Here is a 19,059-nt window from a genome sequence, read left to right as displayed (position 1 = left end):
ACATGGGGGCGCTGCCGAGCCGACGTACTGGCCGCGCTTCGGCAACGCTCGTTGCCATCCTTAATCGGCCATTGACTGTTTACGTAACTGTCAGATCCCCTCCAAGGCAGCCTTTGCATTATGAGCATTCATTTGTTTCTCACTTTCTGATCATTTGCTTCTTCGGTGGCAATAACGCGGCGGTGACGCAATCCCGGCACGCTATCCGAAACAGTTCCCAGGAGCTGAGCACCGACAGCATCAAGTAGGGAAACACTCTCAATCCGTTTCAAAAGGGGTCCTGGCTGCGTAGCAAGACGGTCCATCTTGGACGGCGCCTCAGCCACAGCTGGAGAGCTCCTGTTTGACCGTGCAGATGTTGGGTGTGCTGAACGGCGGCGGAGCAACAAACAAGAGCCGCGTGTCATCAGCGTGCACAGCCGTGCGGCCGGCAGGACGGGCCTTCCTGATGAAGCCTCGCCTCGCCGTCGCAGACCATCAATTATTGACATGCCGCTGAAATGTGCTGATCTGAGGCAGACAAAGAACCTCCTCAGACTATTTGTGAATGTACTGATTCTGCACAGTCGCACGATGTGCATCATCGGTGGCGCTGCCGATGGCAAAGTCGAGCACGCGCTGCGTCGTCAGCCTGTGACTTCATCATCAGCATCAACGGAGCTCAGAACGGTTTCGTTCCAATTCGTTCTGGACCAAATAGGAAGTGTTTGCTGCTGAAAATGGAGAATTAGAATTAGGTGCGCTGGTTTAGAATGTGGACGTCCGCACCCAGATTGGATCGAAGAGAAACAGCGAGCGCTCACATTTCAGGCAGCACAAACCACGGACTACCACGATTTGTCCAAGACTTCTGCTGAGCTGCAAGGAATGCGCTGGTCAAGCGTGGCTTATTCCCGCCTGGCCGTCGAGCCCCGCAAATGTTTTCCTACACCGACCTCCATTGTTTCCGTGTCAGGGGCGCATTCCTGATCAGATGGAATGAAATGCTGCGAGATGAGTAGATGCCCGTCTGTCGGACCCACCGGGCCCAAGGACGGGACTCGGATGCCAAGGCGAAGTCGAAAGACGTGAATCTCCAAATGTGCATGAGATGAAAAATGATTAAAGATTTCAAAGACAAGAAACTTCCTCGCAGTCACACCTCGTTGTGACACACTCGCATTCCTGGCCTTGAGCCCATTAAAGATGTTTTCATCTTTTCCGATGATCTTTATCTCACGTGTGTCACACGCTTGCCTTCGGGCTCGTTGAGCTTAAACAAGCTCAGGCTACTGTTGGCCGGGCTCAGGCACGACTCGAAAGGGGAGATAAAAAAATAAAAAATAAACCTGCATGGTTTCAGTGATGTCGTCAAAATACATTTAGCGAGTTTGCCCTGCAGTAAATATCAACGGCAGGGACGCATTTGCGTTATTCATTAGCTTGCCTGACTTGACAGGAAGTTGGAAGACGAACAAGCAAAGAACTCTTAAGCGCTTCTCGCAAACGTGTCATGAATCTTTGGCAACATGCCAATTCTTTTTGGCTGACTTGCGCTTTGCAGTTGGACAAAGCCGAGCTTTTGTGTGAGGGAACATTTACAAACTCACTCTAACGCTCAATGTGTGTGCGCACTTGCAATTGACGCTTTCCACGCATTGTTCGACATCACTGGCGGTCCGGGCTCGACGCGGCATTTGACTGGAATATTCTGCTGATTCATGGAGAGCGAGCGGCGGCGGCGCTAGTTTTAGCGCGCCGTTTTCGGAGCGCCCGTCAAATCCATGACAATGGCGGACGAACGGCTTCCCGTACGGTAGCGACGTGTAAACAGGAGCGCTTGAGCACTTGGTCTGCTGTCTAAAACGTCTCCGGAGGACAAATTGCCACTCGTTGGACTTCTGGCGTGCCGGCGGTGAAGTCACGCGAGGCACCGCCGAAAAGCAAAGAGCTAAAGAGTTGAAAGAGAGCCGAAGCGGTGTTTGGAAAAAGCGTCTCCAGCTGCGCCGACACCTCCAGCGGCCGTTCGCCAGCCCGCATGTTTGGAAAACTATTATTTGCTGATTTATAACCCAGATAGTCCGCAGCTCAAGTTTGTTGACATTCCCCGCTGCCGCTGCCGCGCAGCCGCTGCCCCGCAGCCGCATATACGACGCCTCCTTTTTCAGCAGCTTAACTCACTCCCATAAACGTGTTCACCGTGACAACTTCACAAATGTGAAACCGCCAGCTCGTATCTTTGCTGACTTTGTTCCAAAACCTTGCCAGACAAATGGGAATGTGTTTGCGCTGTAAACAAGGATGGCAGCAAATCATCTTGCTCTCGGCAAGAATGTGAGACGACCATGTGACCTGAAAACATCCCGTTTTGAAGCCAAAACACTCCTCGTATCGTATCTTCATGACATTTTCAACAATTGAGGTTTGTGTTACAAAGTCGGCTGTTGAACGCACACCTGGACAAAGGCGCGTCTCCAGACTGTTGAATGCAAGCAAACACAATCCTTGCATTGTTCATATGCTCGTGCGTGACCCATTCAACTTAATGATGCTTTCTGACCGCGCTAAACCGGCAAGAACCTCATTTTGCTGATCTCCATTCAGCAATATCAATACGCGGTGCCGGCGGTGGGAATCCTGCGGGAAAGCTGTTGGCTATCAAAGGAGGGGGGACGCTTGCATGCAGAGGGCCGCCCCACAAGCCATTAAACAGGGGGAACATTCCTCAATAATTCACTTTGACCCGAGCCCAACACGCTCGTTGACGGTCAATGGATGCACGCAGGCAGGGAAGTGGGGCCAAGGTGCGAGGGAGGTTGAGGCTCAGGTTGTAAAATTCCATTTGCAGGACTGGATGTCAAAGGGACAAAAAGGAAACGCAAAAGCAGTCAGCGGGATGTTCATGCTGACGTGTCCTCGAACCCAGCATGGAATATGAATTTGTGGCTCGGTGCTGTAATCCTCCTCCTCGAAGCCTTTCTAACAAAGTGACTTTTTAGCCACGCAAAGGAATAACGAGTCCAAATCCAAATGTCAGGGAAACATGTTTGGAGCAAAGCCACAATGGACAGAATGAGCGTTTGAATTCGACCAAATCAAATCCCTCCACCGCTTGCCAATCCTCTTATCCAGTCATCCCAAGGTGGGTTTCACATGGAGGCAAGCTCAAAACCTGGCAACACATCTGCCGTGGTCACAAATGGACATATTGCTCATCTTCCCCTTGAAAGGGACAAATGGGAACAAATGCAAACGAAACCGCCAACCGTCCAACTTCCCTGCCAAAGCCGCAATTTGCCTTCTCCTCTTGATGGGCGCCATTCAAGCAATGACTTCATGGAGGAATCCATGTTTTGCTGTCAAAGTTGGACGGCGCTGATTCCCACGGCAGGAAAAACGTCTTCTTTTTTCTGGCATTTTGTCAAAACCCACAAGAGGGAAAGTTCTCTTACTCTCCCATGCTTTGCTCTCATCTTCTCGGATGGTTCTGTTTTTAGAGATAACAAAATAAGCTAAGATATCCATTTATAGCACAAAAGGCTTCAGCCTGACCACTGACCACACACGCATGCCTGTGTGCTTGAAATAGGACTGGCGGACTGAGTGGAGCAGAACTTTGGATGGGGACGGTTCACGGAGATAACATCATGTCAGGATCGAAATTCACACGCTCAAAGCAACTTCAACACCAGTCGGGTGACCGAGGGTTTCGCGGCCTGCCAAGAAAATCGTAATCTGTTTGAGAGAGCGCGAGGGGACAAAAGCGGAGGCGGGCAACATTCCTGTGTTTCTAAATCCCCCGGCAACGCTTTAGTCTTCATGACAGTGATCCATTTCCTTCTGCTATCGGCCGCAGTCAACGGGGTTAATTCTGTTGCCACGAGCAACGGGACACGCAATGCTGCCGCTCCACTCTCGCCCTCCTCGCTGGTTTGTCCAACTCCGAGATTGTTACTTGCACATAACTTATCTACGGTATGCTGCAAATATCCCTTCGGTGTGCCGTGGACCTCAAATACCAAAAGATGGAATCGCGCTCGGTCTTACCCTGGTGAAGATGCAGCATTGCGGTGCAGTCAGGGGACACTCGTGGTAATCCAGCAGGACATTTGCCGCTGATGATATCAAGTTTACATCCACAACTTGCCACAGCTCGCTCGGTTCCCGACTGGACTGAACCCCCGGCCGCCTCCCTGTCTCCGTGACCCCCCGCCCCCCTCGGTACTCTGTCCTCCTGTCTCCAGCTCTTTCAGTCTGCCAACATGCATCAACGCTCCTCGCGAGTCCCGGCTCTGCTTCCCTCGCCTCTCTCTGCTTGCGCTCTGCCTCTCAGCTGTGGTCTCTTTCACATCAACACACAGCACAGTGAGCCTTCCCCCTGCCCCCCTCCCTGCCCCCCCCCCTGCCCCCCTGCCTGCCCCGCCCCCGGGCTTGATCTCGCCTCAGTAGTGCATCTCCGCTTCTGCCTCTCCCTCAGACCTCGTCTCTCCTCCGAGCAAGACACTGAACATGTGTTCACTGCTGCATCTCTGAAGGTAGTGCCTTCCAGCAGGGGGGGGGGGGGGGGGGGGCGAGTGGGGGTTTGCAGGGAGGGGGAGGGGGATTTATTTATTCATTTTTTTCTTTTTCTTTTTGGGATGCAATGTGCGTGTGGATACGAACAAGCAAACTGGCTCCTGCATGCGAAGGTTTGAAACAAACCTTGTTGCCTTTGATTTTCAGAATAAGTAGCCAAGGCAACGTATGACTTAACCGCGGATAAATCATACCAAAAACTCGGAACTAGAAACTGAAGGGTTGTCCATTGTGTCAAGTCACGAGAATGACAAGCACTGGGTGAAGCAAAGCAAAGCTGATTGAGGGAGCGAAGCGGCCGGGGAAGGTGAAAGGCAGAGTGGGAAAAGAAGGTCTGCTCGGTCTGAACTCTCGTCCATCTGCTGCAATCATAATCAGTCTCAGCTGAATGGCGGTGACAAACTGCGGCCGCAACCGGCGTGTGAGCAACAACCGAGAGAGAGATGGGACGCAGGGGGAGGAATAGGAGGAATGGGGGGCGCTTTTGTCTGCTTCCCATTTGGTCCAGAACGAAGGGAGGCGGGCACGGGAGGGAAGAAAGGGGGGAATTAAAAGGGTCCCGTTGACAGAAGCGGACAGTTAAAGGGGGAGAAGAAAGGGAGCGGTCTGACTTGAAGTCGACGCCGTCGCTGCCACTTGGCCTCACATTCACCGTCACTAACGTGCTGAAGGAACAATGACAGCAACCATGTGAGGAAATTAGCCTGCAAGGGGAAGGAGAATTGTGGAGACGGGCCAGGGTGGGGGCAGGATGAAGAATTAGGGAAGATACTCCACATGATTTGGACTCCGGCGCCTCATTCATCATCATAAAAATGTGAACGATTCATGATGGCGGGTGATGATGATGATGGTTACGCATGCAGATAAACGTGTTTAACACGAGCGCAGCTGTCTCGCAGGCTAATCTGAATATGGAGCCAGCGCAACTTGATTGTCAGAGCAGGTGGCTGCCAATTAGATGCCATTGTCCCATTTGGGTAAAAAAGACAAATGGTGGAGTGAGTCAGCATTAACACGAACAATGCAAAAATGTCCAAGGCCGGGTTCCATGCTAATTCGATCAGCAGCCAGCGGCCATTGACTGAGCGACGGTGCGCGCCTACATGTGCCTTTCTCCTCAATTTAGGAAATGTGACAGTTGTTTAGTTGAACTTTCAACAAACTACTGTACGTTTTTACAAGTTGAAACATAATGAGTGTCTCTCCTGCGTCTGCGCCACATCAAAGCATGCGAAATGCTTCCGCCGTCGCATCGCGAGCGGTACTGTTAACGGTGTCAGTGAGAAATTCCTCTGTTTGGAAAACACTTGGCTTCCCATGCAGCCAGTCTGGCTCCACTGGTGTCACATGTGCACGCAGACACGCCGAGTCGAGGTTCGCATTCCACAGGGAGCCCGTGGGCAAAGGGAAGTGCGCTGAGACAGTCGCCGGAGGGCCGGCAGATCGATACGGGTAAGAGTGAGCGGCTGTTGGAACGCAAGTGCATTGGAGCATGCACGACCTTGTTTGGCTGACAGCATGTTATTTGAGAGATGGGGTCTTGGTTGGCGTGTTGAGACACGTTTCCCCAAAAGCTGGACCATTTGTTTCAATTTGGTGCAGTTTGCATTTTTTTATGCATATCCAATGAAAAGTGCAAACAAAATAATGGCTAAATTTCACCTTTTGTAGCATTGGATGGTTGGATGGATGGATGGATGGACGGACTTTTTTACACTTTTATGTTACAATGGAATGTGAGGAGTGAGTAAAGAACGCAGCATTTGAAAAATCTTGTCCAACGTATAGTTAGTCTTGCTTGTTTATGGATAATGTCAGCACACAGCATCCTACCAAGCCCCTTTTATTGTGTTTAATATACTGCCTGTGGACTACAAAATCTGCTGCTACTGTAAATATGTTTAATGCTATTCTTTTGTGGTGTGTGCTTCTATTGCCGCACATGTTTCTCTCTCTCCTGGAAAAACCAGCAGTGATACGGTGACGTTTTCTATAATACACCTCACCATGATGCAGAACCAGTGGGAACCCTTGACGGTCTCGACTTGGAACACGAGAATCTCTGGCTTTGCAGATAACTCAATGCATTTTTTTTTCTTTAACGTAGCATTTTTTTCGTTGAAAGTCCCCAAGCTTACATATCCTCTTTTTGAATAAACTCTCTGGTGAGTAAAAAAAAAATATATATATATATATTTTTTTTTTTTGTCATTTTAGAAAACTGCCACAAAGAATGAAATAGTCGACGGATGTGCTGCATGTAAGGAAATGAAATGAAACACAGTAACATGTCTTTATCTTCTTTGTCTTTGGCCTGGCACCAAAAGATCTACAGCCTGCTAAGGTTCGCTAATATACCGGCAGGTAGTTCAACATGAGTGTGCGAATGCACTGCATAGCCATCAGTGGACTCGCCAGAACCATCAGCCACACTTTCCCTCTGTGACATTCGTCCGCTGTGTTTCGATCACAGATGAGTAACCAGAGGCAGACGAGGGACGCCAGCATGCGTCACTGCAACCATTACTCGGTTAGGTGTGCGCGTTCCAAGACAGACGTTTATCACCCCAGTGGTAACTCGTTGTTTTGCTTAGAAAACAGCTAGTAATGCTGAATACTTTCAGGATGCTTTTAAATGTCAAGGGAAAGCACGTGTGGTTTGCATCCAGCAGATATTTAAGTGTCAACATGGCGGCTCTTTCATTTCCTGCAGCAATACATGGGAAGGAAATTCCGGAATGCAGACAGAGAGCCTGTTTGTTTAGCAAACACAAACCTACTCAGATCTGCGAGTGGCCAGACAGATGCAAATCACAAGGCGGAACCCACGAGTATCTGTAATTGAAATTGTCTGTGGCGAGACAAGTGTGTAATAGGACAAAAACGTTACTGCCCCGTCGTCATTTCTAATTCAGCTTGGGTGGGTGGGATAGGCTGCGTGCGGCGCGATGCCAGTCTGACGAGACATCATAAACACAGACTCATTTCCTCCCTGAAGACAGGAAATGCTGAAAGGATTGCATAAGAACAATTAGCTCTGATTGAGTTCATCTGTGATTCATCTTGGATGCTTCCGGTTGCCATACAAAACAAATGTTAGCGCTAAATGTGATCTTGTGCAAAATATCCAAATACATCAAAAATTGAACTGAATCACCCGACAAGCCTCTATGTCGGATTGTTTTGGATTGTACACGTCTTCCCGCCTTCCTGTTTCTTCTGGGACAAAGGAATGTTTTCAAAAGACCTCCAAACTGGAGGTGAGTGTCATGGAAACGACCCCCTATCAGCCCAAACCACACAAAGACTACAAAATAATAAAAAGCGCCCGCCTCGATGGGTCTTCATCTTTACACGGAAGATGTTTTGACAAGAAAGAGTCCAAAATTACGTCACGCTATCCTGAGCACCGAAGGGGACATTGCACACTCTCCCGGTACTTTACTGATAAACCCAATTTCATTACAGCGCGCCGAGGAGCTCAAACTGCATGTTGAAGCAATATTCATTTACATATCAGCGCTTCTCAAGTACAACAGAAGAAGATAAATATGTGCTGAGAAAAACAACCTGCCAAAAAACAGCTTAGCTTCGTGCTTAACCTTGACCGTGTCACAAACCCAATAAGTGCGCACTGGCATTACCATACGGCCGCTTAAGTGCGGTAACTCTCATTTGCTCAACCTTGACGGAGCAATGGTAAAAGGGTTCATGAAACTCCGAGATTAACCTCTCACGAGCTCTATAAAGCTGATGCATGCATTTAGGCAGACACAAGCGGAACGCGCCACACATGGAGATTTATTAAACAGCATGAGCTGCTTTTTATCCAAACACCCACGAACATTCCAGCGATACTGGGAGGTTACGGCGCAGGATTTCTACATGCAATCATTGTTTAATTGAAGGTTGCGTGAGATGTTTTTAACCTACAAAATGGCCTCCATTCACTTCAGAGGTTGCACATATACATTTTTGGAGCGTGAACTCGTTGGAGCTTAGCATGATCAAATTGTTTGGTTCAGCCGTTCAATTCATCCCATTAAAGTTTTGCTTTGGCCCGAGCAAGACGGCAGATCTTCAGAAGCTCGACAAAAAAGGCCTCACTCCATCCTTGGACCGAGGATTAGACTCTTTCATCGTGGTCAGACCGCCGCAGCGCACAGGCGTCTCGTCTCGTCTCGTCTCGTCTCGCCAGCCTGATATGCCTTGTCTTCACATCTACTATGTCAAGCGCTTTCCCAGCTCTGAGCTCCTGCTATGTTGAACACGCACGCTACCTCAAGGACATTTTCTTCAGATGGCGTCTCCGAGCAGCTCCATTCGAGGTTATTCTCTGAAGTACGTTTTAACTTGAGAAAGCTGCAAACAGCAACAAAGTATTTTACTCATTACCCACAATCTCTTAGTAAATAGCAGGCATCTGGAGCCACCTCCACTTTCTATCTGGATGACCTCAGAACAGCTCATGCTGTATGATCAGCAGAGGTCATTACGAATGTTCTTTAAGCTAGGGTTTCGTCACTGTTCTCCGTGAACTTTGAAGGGCGACATCAGCTCCCAGTAGATAAGTGCAGGGAGGAGTGGCCCCGACCGGCCCCGACCGGCCGTTGCATCAAAAGATGCAACAGATGCTTCTGACGCACGATGAATAAACACGTTCCCGCCGCTCATCCTTTTTCACAGCAATATCGAAAACTCTTGCTTGAATCTACAATTGTGTGCTGACAGAGCTATAAATAATCAAATCAATGATAATCGTTAAAAAGAAGTCCTGATTGTGCTATCTGTGTACTCCATCAGTGTGAAAGTACCCTCTAATATGGTACAATGAATGGCATGAATGCACCAGGTCAAAGGGTCATGAAGTAGAGGACGGAGGAATGTAAGGACCTGATGGATTGATGGGCCTCATCGAGGTCCAGAGGGAGATGTCGACTACCCCACAACGTGCAGCCTAATGAGGGGAGTGGTGCTTTTTTTTCTTTTTTCCCCACTCGTGTGCAATGTTGCAAAAGCCTTGTAGTGTTGATGTCGCCACTTTGACTCCAACACGGAAGAGGTACAGAGCTTTAAAGCTGCCTGGTCATGCGTTGTCTCTATAAAACAAGCAATCATGTTTCATTTGGAAAAGATACTAACTGACGTCGCAAGAAACAGGGTGAAAATCAAACTACGAACAGCTTATTGGTGCTAAGGTTCTCTCTCAACAGGTGTGGCTGGTCTTTCACTAAGAGTGAAACCTGAACAGGTCTTCTGGCCACATGTTATAGCCATTGTCAGGACACAAGCGATTTCAGGAAAATAGGTGATCACATTTCAGTGCAAACGGCCACAAAGTTCATGGCCGCCTTCAGAACACCCATCAGGACCCTGCAAGGACATTGTGGCCATGCTAAGAGGCTATCAGGTCACTGACAATGAGTCTCTTCTGTCTAAATAGGGGTGCGGGTGACTTGGACAGAAGGGTCATTCTTTTACGCATCCCTTTTCTTTAGTAAGGGGTGGCCTCGCCTAGTAAAGGGGCTGACCAGTGGTCATCCCCCCCCCCCCCCCTCCTTCCAGCCATCCTGAGATCCCTCACCCCCAGCCCCTCTGCCCACTCAGGGGGAAAATTACTTTGAGCCGGGGGAATACGGCCCCATTGAGATGGAGAGAAGGTTCTTTCAGAGGAGGGTGAAGTTTAAAAAAATGTCTCATGTCTTTGGAAGGATGGTCTCGAAATACAGAGGTGACAAGGTCATTAGGTTGGCATCTCCATCAGTGCTGCGACCCCATTGTCGTGGAAAATCCTTTCCATGAGAAATGCCCCCAACCAACCCCACACTTGGCCCAGAGTTGAACTCCCCCACCCTTTGTTGCCGGACAAAAAAAGCATCCTTTTGAGACAGATGTGCCGCAAAGCTCGTTTGGGGCTCAAACCCAAACCAAAGGCCTTACCTCCGAATGTTGCGGCGCTCGTCCTCCAGCTTTTTGAGCAGCTCGTCAATGCACTGGTTGGAGTCCATGTCTTCCTGTCATGAGGAGACGAGTACAGTAAGCAACTTGAACGGGGATCATTGAATTATTATCCATCAGCTGGAATGTGCGAGTGGATGGTTGTTTGTCTATAAGCGCCTTGCAATTGGCTGTCAAGCAGTCTCGGGTGTACCCTGCCTCTTGCCCAAAGTCATCTGGGACAGGCTTCAGATCACCCACAAGCCCAGTGAGATTAAGCTGGAAAGAAAACCATGGTTGCGATCTCCATTCTAACCTCAGAACATCGTTGACAAAGGCACTTTGTGTCTGCTGCGCTTTTCTTCCATCGTAAAGTTGCATGGCCAAGACTGTAACAACAACCTTTGCTTCCCCAGAAGTTGTATGTTGTCGACTGGAAATATGTCACACTCAGAAATCTACAGGTTGATGTGGACAAAAATATTGAACCAAGTCAAGCAGTGGCTCTGGAAGTCTTTCATGTGAGGTGATGACACGCTACCCCAAATGCCAGCGGAACCTTGCCAGCATTTCACCACATTTCGCAGTCCTCTGTTAGATGTCAAAAATAGTTGAACGTAAATCTACTGTTGGTTCAAACATTAGGTTACCAATTGAACAAGACCACCAGATTTTGGTGGTGGTTGTTTTTTATGTTTCCTCAAGCAGACAAAATAACAGTCTCGGCTCAAACGTCTTTCTCCCATTAGCAACGCAATCCCATCATGATTTCCACTGCCGCACAAAAGGGATTCTTCATTGTGAAAGGGAAATATTCACAGGCTGCATCACACACAAAGTAGTCAATGTCGTCAGGTAGCTCGCTCCTCATGACAGAGCAGCGGAACACTCCTCAGCAAACGTGCAGGAATGCCTGGAATGCCTGGAATGCCTGGAATGCCGTGTGCTGCTTGGCATTTAAAGCAACGTTTTAAAGCCCCAATCACGTCTGCAGAGCAAATGTGTTATATCCTCAGCAGGACTTTAATTGGGACCGCTTTTACAGCCTGAAAGAACACTGCGCCAGTCCCACCAAAGCCAGTTACTCACAAATCTGGTCTTGCTCAAACCTGATCTCAACCTTGTAGAGGGACAACTTAGCTGCAGTTTAACATGGCAAAAAAAAAAAATTTTTTAATCCCCAGTAGTGATACGTTTTCACCTCTACAACAAAGTGCATTGAATACTTAAACAGTATTGTAACTGTTAATGCACAATGGTTTGTTCTCACTTACTATTCCACATACTTGCTATGTCCATCCGACACCGCAACATCTACACGTTCTGTTCGGTCCAAAAATGGAAACACTTTTTTGTGTTTGTGGTGTCAGTTTTGTATATTGCGAAGACTTAGATCAGATGACATTTTATGACAAATGTATGCAGACATCCGTGCCATTTAATAGATGTTCAAGACCCACAGATACTCGGAGTCACACAAATGCGCTGAATGTGCTGTCGTGATTACCTGAAAGGTCATTCATTCATCATTACATTAAGGGTTCTGTATCTCCCTAATTTCATAGAGCCGTTCCATCAGTTTGTTCGTTTGTTTTAATATAGTTGGACCTGATTTTCATTCATTGCCTTTTGTTGAGGTCAGCAGGTTAAATGTGACCGACCGTCTTCATCCCTTCAGTCCCGCCTACCTCAGTTTGCTGAGATATTTTGAACTGGTCGTGACAGCATGAACTCTTGATTGTAACACCAAAACCCTAAATTGTAGCTTTAACAAAGAAGAACGACTCAGCGGGCCAGCCAATAGAATGCGGAATCTGGTTTTGTGTGTTTGGAGGTCAAGAAGTCCGCAGTGAAAAAACAAACATCGACATTGGCCAATATGGTTTACAACAGGAGAAGACTTTTCCACCTGTGAAATCAATGAGGGAAGGACTACATACTGTACTGTTTGTTTCCATGTTCAATTTAGCATTCGGTCCCATGTGCAACCTTAATCATATATGACGGAAATCATGAGAGCTTCTGACCCTGCACAGACATAAAAACTAAGACGTGATTATTTGGACAGAAGTTACCCTGCACTACCAATACTACTACTACTACGACTGTACAGTCGATACATTATGTTTGAAGCATAATTTTAGCATGCATAGTTCCAGTGCCCACATTTGAGCGTCATACTGCTTTAATTGTAAGTACAGGAAGTTCAGTCAGTGGCTTGACAAAGTGGCCTTATTCAGCTGCAAACACACACTGAACAAATGCTTCCAGTTGACTGGACATTCTTTTGCTGCTTATCCGGTCCAAATGCCATCGTGTCAGCCAAAAGGGATTACCTGGAAGACAAGAACGACCCTGTTCATCCTCTTTAACGGGTTCGGGCTATCTGACGTCCCAACTCTAGCGGCACCTTTTGCTGTGCCCAGCCCAAACATCAACACCTCACCGCCATCGCGAGTGGTCGGCGGATTATCTTTCCAAACATGAGCCACCAGCAGTGCTCAAAACAGCCCCCCTTGCATTGGAGTCTTTATCGGACTCTTTGAGTCACACAGAGCGTCCTATTCATCCCTGTGGGGAACAGTGGCCAAACTGTTCACGGGGTAAACCGCACACGGGAAATTGGGAAGGGGAGTGAAAGTGTACGAAAACTGTGCACTTATAGGACGGCCATTGCCGCACTTGCAAACTGGTTGTCATCACACACTGTGGATGATTCAAAGCAGCTTGTGACAGGAACATGGCGGTGCTGCTAATTGTGTTAAGGAAGCCGCGCTTGAAATACAGTCGTCGGTCACCCCCGAGTCCATCACCTTAAGTAAAAGCCCAACGCACCTCAGATAAAACTAAACGTATGGTCTGTATTTATGTTTTTAGTTGAAAAATATGAGTGGAACTTCTCCGTAGATGAGGACAAGAGGGGTGCAGAATTGCCCCCAGTTTTACAAGCTCGGGTTTTATGATCATCCGGGGGCCCATTTTCTGCCAGGTGTACTCATAAGCGGAGATTTTGCACAGGGGGCGGGTGATGAAAGAAATGAAAAGGAACCAGGGAGCCGGGTGGGACCAGAAGTCCAGGGGGGCTGAGGTGAGGCTGACTCTGCTGCTACAAAGACAATGCTGGTCAGAGAGCAAAAACAAGAGACGTCTGACTGCTGTTTGCCCCCAAACGAGACGCCATCTCAGCATTCCAATCATGACTTGGAAATGAGATGAAGGCAAAAGCGATAGAGGAGGAAACGGCCAGGCCGAGCTGAGCGATGCCAAACAGATGTTTGCCTTTTCACTCCTCAAGTGCGAAGTAGAGCTTCTGTTTAGCCTTGCACGGGAAAATGGCACACCTTACTGAGCAGTTCAAATTGGGAAGTGGCACGGCGGATGACTGGTTGGTGTATCTGAGGTTGGGGGTTCAAATCTGGGCTGTGACCTTCCTCCTATGTGGAGTTTGCATGTTCTCCGTGTGCTTGAGTGAGTTTCCAAAAACATGCATAGTACTGAAGGCTCCAGATCAGGGGTAGGGAACCCTGGTCCTTGTCCTGCCCTGCCTATTTTCGATGTCTCCGTCCTCAACACAGTTGACTCAAATGATCAGCCCGGCAGCGAGATCTGCAGGAGCCTGACAGCGATTCCTTCATCCAATCAGGTGTTTTGGTGGAGGGAGACGTTGAAAACGGGCAGGACAGTGGTGGTCACGATGACCACGGTTCTCGACATTGTCCTGTTGTGAAAGTGCGTATGAATGGGCTCTGCGTTTGGCTGCCGAAATCCAGGATGAACCTTGACTTGTTGCCCAAAGTCTGCTGGGACCGGCTCCAGCTCACCCGTGACCCTAATGAGGGTAAGAAGAAAATGGAAGGATGAACCTCTGCAGTTGTTTAGTCTTTCCAGCCAAGGTGACAAGCAGTTGCGGCAACAATCAAGACTCCAAGCATATCGTCTTGCAGGGCAATTCCCAACTGTGCTTTATCATAGCCTATGTCTTCTTGCACCTAAGTCTGATTGATTGCTTCAGACCCAGGTGTCGGGCAGATGGTGAGGCAGCTCAACAATATCCACGTCATCTCCTACTTAACCCAGCGCTCCTTGCCTTGGACTCAAAATGCCCTTTTAAGCTCCCGCAACCTGTAAAAATTGAGCATACGATTCAGTGCTTTAGTTGCCAGTCTCGACTGACAAAGCTGGAGACGACGCTACTGTTGTGAGATTGCTTTGAGGGTAACATACAAATATCAATGAGAAAGAGATGGCTTGTGGTGACCTCTGACCCCAGCGACAGGCACGAGTGCAACGAACAATCCCGGGGTCATAAATCATTTCTCATCTTTCCGCTGCAGCCGCTCAGGTGTGCCCGAGCAGAAAGGTTTGAACTTGAACGGCGATACCCAAAACACAAGCGTGCACACGTGGGTGCTGTAAATCCATTGGTCGCCCAACCTCCGGGTCGAACTGTAAATAACAATGTCCTCAGTGAGCTTTCCATGTCGAAGAATGCATGCATCGGTTTACGTCCTTGGGCGCACGTTAGGCAACGTTCTTTTGCTTTGGCGTCTGAGCAGCATTCTGAACTCGACATGCACGCCACATCCATGACATCCTGTCTTTGCACAAAGCTTGCACTAATTCAACAGCATGAACTACTTGCATCGCAGTCTTGGAATTCCAGTATGAATCCACAGCCAGACACGTGCCATATTTACACAATTAATGGCACTAAATCCTTGTTACCTTCTCATGTGCAGTCATATTTTTAGCAGCTACACCAGTTTGAATGTTTCCAGATGCGCGCTGGTGAGGAATTTGACAACGCGGCTGGTTCTCATTAAGTCTCTCAAACGGGGTGACATCAGTAGACTTCTTTTCGACTCGGCAGTGAATCGTTTTTTTTGTTTTTTTTTGTGAAGTGCCAAAGTTACATTTGATCGATAATCCTCCCTCGCTTGCTTAACCCACTTTGGGCAAAGAAATGTGATTGAGAATTGTTTGGGTTCCAAACGGTGGCTTCGTCCTAAAGGTCGCCGAGCACGGCAATCGGGCAATCCCGACGCTGCTGCGGTGCGCGGACCTCCTAAACTTCTTTTGCTGAGGTCAGCTATTTTCTGTTGCAATAACAACACTGTTGTATCATTACTACATGTTTACTCAGCTAAGCCTTTTATCTGGGGCAACCCCCCGCCCCCCATTGACCCCCTCAGGCCCGGGCCCTTCTAGCAATGTATTCTCCCATTCTCTGAAGCCTCTGGAAGCTCGTTCTCAAGCGGCGCCGGCCAACGGGCTGATTGAAGTGAGGTAGCAGCTTCTTTCTAAGGCTTTACAATAGCTCGGCCGTCAGATGCCCTCTGTCTGCCCCTGAAAGCATTACCTTCGGCATGAACTGTTTGCGTGGCATTGTCCATCACACACTGGGCCGTTCTGCATTGTTCACTTTCAGGTCACAAGTTGCGCCAACCACATGCGATGTATTATTTATGGCGGTGACCACTGCACGCCGTTCACGACACGGTGAGCTGTGAAACGTACACAGAACATACTGTAAGGAGGATCTTTCACGCTGGAGTCAAGCCATGTATTCTGTTGAGGTAAGTGAGTTGGAAGTTTAGTGATTCATTGAGTTCAGCCCCCCCCCACCCCAAAAAACAAAACAAAACAAAAAACACCCTATGTTTATGCACAGAAGACAGAAATTAAGAAACCAGCAAAATGTAGATTATTTGACGCATGGAAGCTGACAGCTACCCCAGCTGCGGTACCAGATGGATGCCGGGTCGAAGCTCGATAGCCCTTGGGTCCTCACAATCGTCCCTCGGTGGCCGCTGCGGCCGTGTACAAAGACAACCATTGACCGCTGGCCCCACACAATCAGCCCCTGGGCATCCCTCCATCCCACCCAGAGCATCCCCCTATTCAAAGTGTTCACCTGGGGCCCGGCCCGGCCCGGCCCGGCCCGCTTCATAAAATCCTAATCACGGTTCTCACGTCTGGCCACGGCAAGCGAGCACGGCAGGAAATCATTGAGTGCCACGAGCGCATCACCATAAACATGAGTTATCGAGTCGTGAGAGGAACACAGCTCATATTGTGTCCTCCATAAAGGCCCATGTGGACAATTGTTTCTCGATGGGGATGATATTGATTTTTTCCCTCCTTGGATCTTTGACATCGAGAGCCATCATTTCATCTTGAAACCCGTTCCCAAAAAATAGTCGCAATAAATGAAATCCGCAAAGTAGTTATAGTATATATATAAATGTTTAATGGCTCCAAAACATTTCTCTTTTGTTTAAACATTCTCAATGTTCAAACCTCCATAATTATTATAAATTAGGCACATTACTGTAAAAAATAAAAATGACATGCAAAACTGCACCAAAAAGAAAAATCAGCAAAACAGCAAGGCCGTGAAAAGTGAAGCGGGTTTATAGCAAGCTTTATTTATTTATTTATTTATTTATTTTTTACATTTTTTAAAATATGTCCTCCTTTTCCTTATGGAAGTGGCCGCCCTACTGAGTTGCGATTACTAACCTTAACTGCTTAACTGGTGGTAATTGTGTGTGGAGCTTCCTTTTGGGAGTTGACAAAAAACAACAACAAACCAACAAAAACACCAGAACGGCAATTGAAAACATACGCACCGTTGCTGCCTCCCGCATCGTTCCATCATCAGACAGTCATTTAGCGCTTTTCTATTTCTACACCGTCTCGGGCGGACATCAGCTGGTGGACAGGAAAGTCACGTGATGTGACGTCAAACGGAAGACAAGCATACAAGGTTTAGAACTGCCGGGTCAAATGTGGACGCAACTCGCTGGGATCGCCAAAGTAGCTTCATTACTATGAAGGCTAATTAATTAATTCATGCGCCTCTTATTTCATTTTATTTTGGCCAGAAATATTGCATTCACTGCCAAGTCAGGCCCACCTGATTTTCCCTGTAATCATGGACTTATTCTGCTTCGTATTTTGTTTTACTACTTGCCGTAATCACATTGTAATTATTGCTTTAAAGTACAACAACAACATTTAAATGACTTGCAGCGAGATGGAAAATCAAGAGAATCAACGCCATGACGGGAGAAAACTGCTTCCCCGCAACACCTTGTTACGCGACAAAGGTGTCGCAGTTTGAGTCCAGACAGACGTCTCGGTTTACGATGCTTCAGTCCTGCTGCTTAGCATAAAAGCACTTCAGCGGGAAATTACGGGAGCGACGCCTGCTATGAAAATAGCCGCCTTAAAACACGCCAGGCATGATTTGTACCGTTTTCCAAATGTAAAACGCAGGCCAATTCATCTGCACAGGCTCAATCCAAAGCATGCACGCGCACGTGCGCACGCACGCAGGTGATCTCAATGTGAGCCCTGAAAAACAGGCCGGCTTTGTGCATCGTGCAGAGGTGACACACACACAAGCGTATTGTGCAAATGGACCTTTGAAGCTGTCACCGATGAAAAAGTAGGCAAGCCCCAGGGACGCTCGCTCGGTCAGGGACAGCTGCAGGGGACGCGCACGCGCACCAGCGCACGTGCACACGCACGTATATAGTGAGCAAACAAGTCATTGCTCCGAACCCTTGGGACGCTCACGTGGAGACACATTTTGGCTGACTGCGCACGTTTTGCCATCGCACGTGACCTCATGAGACTCAAAGCTCAAATGGACGTACGGCAAGTCCTTCTTTTCTTCCTTTCTGAATGGCCACGGGTCGCTGAGAGGTGAAGGGCCCGGTTGCCCAAAAAGGATTCCAATGGCAACTCCTTTTCTGGTTCCTCTTACAAAGCTGACACGACAACGAATCTTCAAAAAAACGTGGCCTGAATATTCGGCAAGCGTGCCCGCGCGCCCGCGCGCCCGTTTGAGAGCTAATCTATGCAAAGCTCTAAAGCAGAAACACAGCGTGTTTAAAGCCAATAAGGCGCTATCAAAACCAGGGCAGAGTTAATTAATCATCTCGGCATCCTTTTCATGGCCCTCCCATGACTGTCCCAAGGGCGCGCGTGTGTGCGTGTGTGTGTGCGTGCGTGCGTGCGCGCAGGAAAGCAGCAGGGTGGTGCAGCTTGCAGCTGGGGGATATTTACATAAAGTTAAAGGGGGCAGCAGATTGCAATGCAATCCTCAAGATACTTTAAATTTGCCAAAACACAAAGAAGGAGCACCGTTGCATCCGATGCAGGAATACGATTTAGTGCATCGTCACATTCTCGCTCAAGCGGTGCAGAGTTCATATTGACACTGTGCTGCTTTTAGGTTTTATGGCCCTCATGAGTCTTGATGACTCCAGATTTATCAACTCTATTCATGTTATTTATATTGAGGCAGTTGATGCCAAATCGGTTACTCGTCGTCTTCTTTTTCTCCAAAGACAGCTTTCATATCAGAAGCCCGAGCCAGCTCAAGATGATGAAAAGTCGGCCCGCTCGCCGAGCTGCACATGTCGGACATAAATATGTGCGATCGCGTGCACCTTTGCTGCAAGTCAAGCTTTCGTTGGATTCGCAGTTCAAACAAGAGGAAAATGGCTCGGGAGGCCCCACAACGTTTCATTTGGATCCACACTCTGGAGAAAT

The 19,059-nt window shown here is 48.2% G+C and overlaps 1 protein-coding gene across 8 annotated transcripts in view; it reads right to left on the bottom strand.

Annotated features, from left to right (window-relative positions):
- Window positions 1-19,059, bottom strand: part of LOC147180087 (nck-associated protein 5-like) — a 70,477-nt gene that overhangs the window by 45,016 nt on the left and 6,402 nt on the right. For 2 of the 8 annotated variants that reach the window (XM_086067521.1, XM_086067514.1), the window contains exon 2: window positions 10,498-10,571. The exons of 4 other annotated variants lie outside the window; for them this stretch is intronic. In XM_086067521.1, the coding sequence (XP_085923647.1) occupies window positions 10,498-10,571 (74 nt within the window). Of the gene's footprint in view, window positions 1-4,026; window positions 4,350-10,497; window positions 10,572-19,059 lie in introns of those variants that run through there. 2 more of the 8 variants (XM_086067518.1, XM_086067516.1) reach the window with 1 other exon arrangement.

This window comes from Leptonotus elevatus, chromosome 2, assembly GCF_054856555.1.
Source record: "Leptonotus elevatus isolate MCC_2025b chromosome 2, RoL_Lele_1.0, whole genome shotgun sequence".
Taxonomy (NCBI): domain Eukaryota; kingdom Metazoa; phylum Chordata; class Actinopteri; order Syngnathiformes; family Syngnathidae; genus Leptonotus; species Leptonotus elevatus.
Note: the sequence above shows the minus strand (reverse complement) of the source record. Positions and strands in the feature narration are given on the sequence as shown.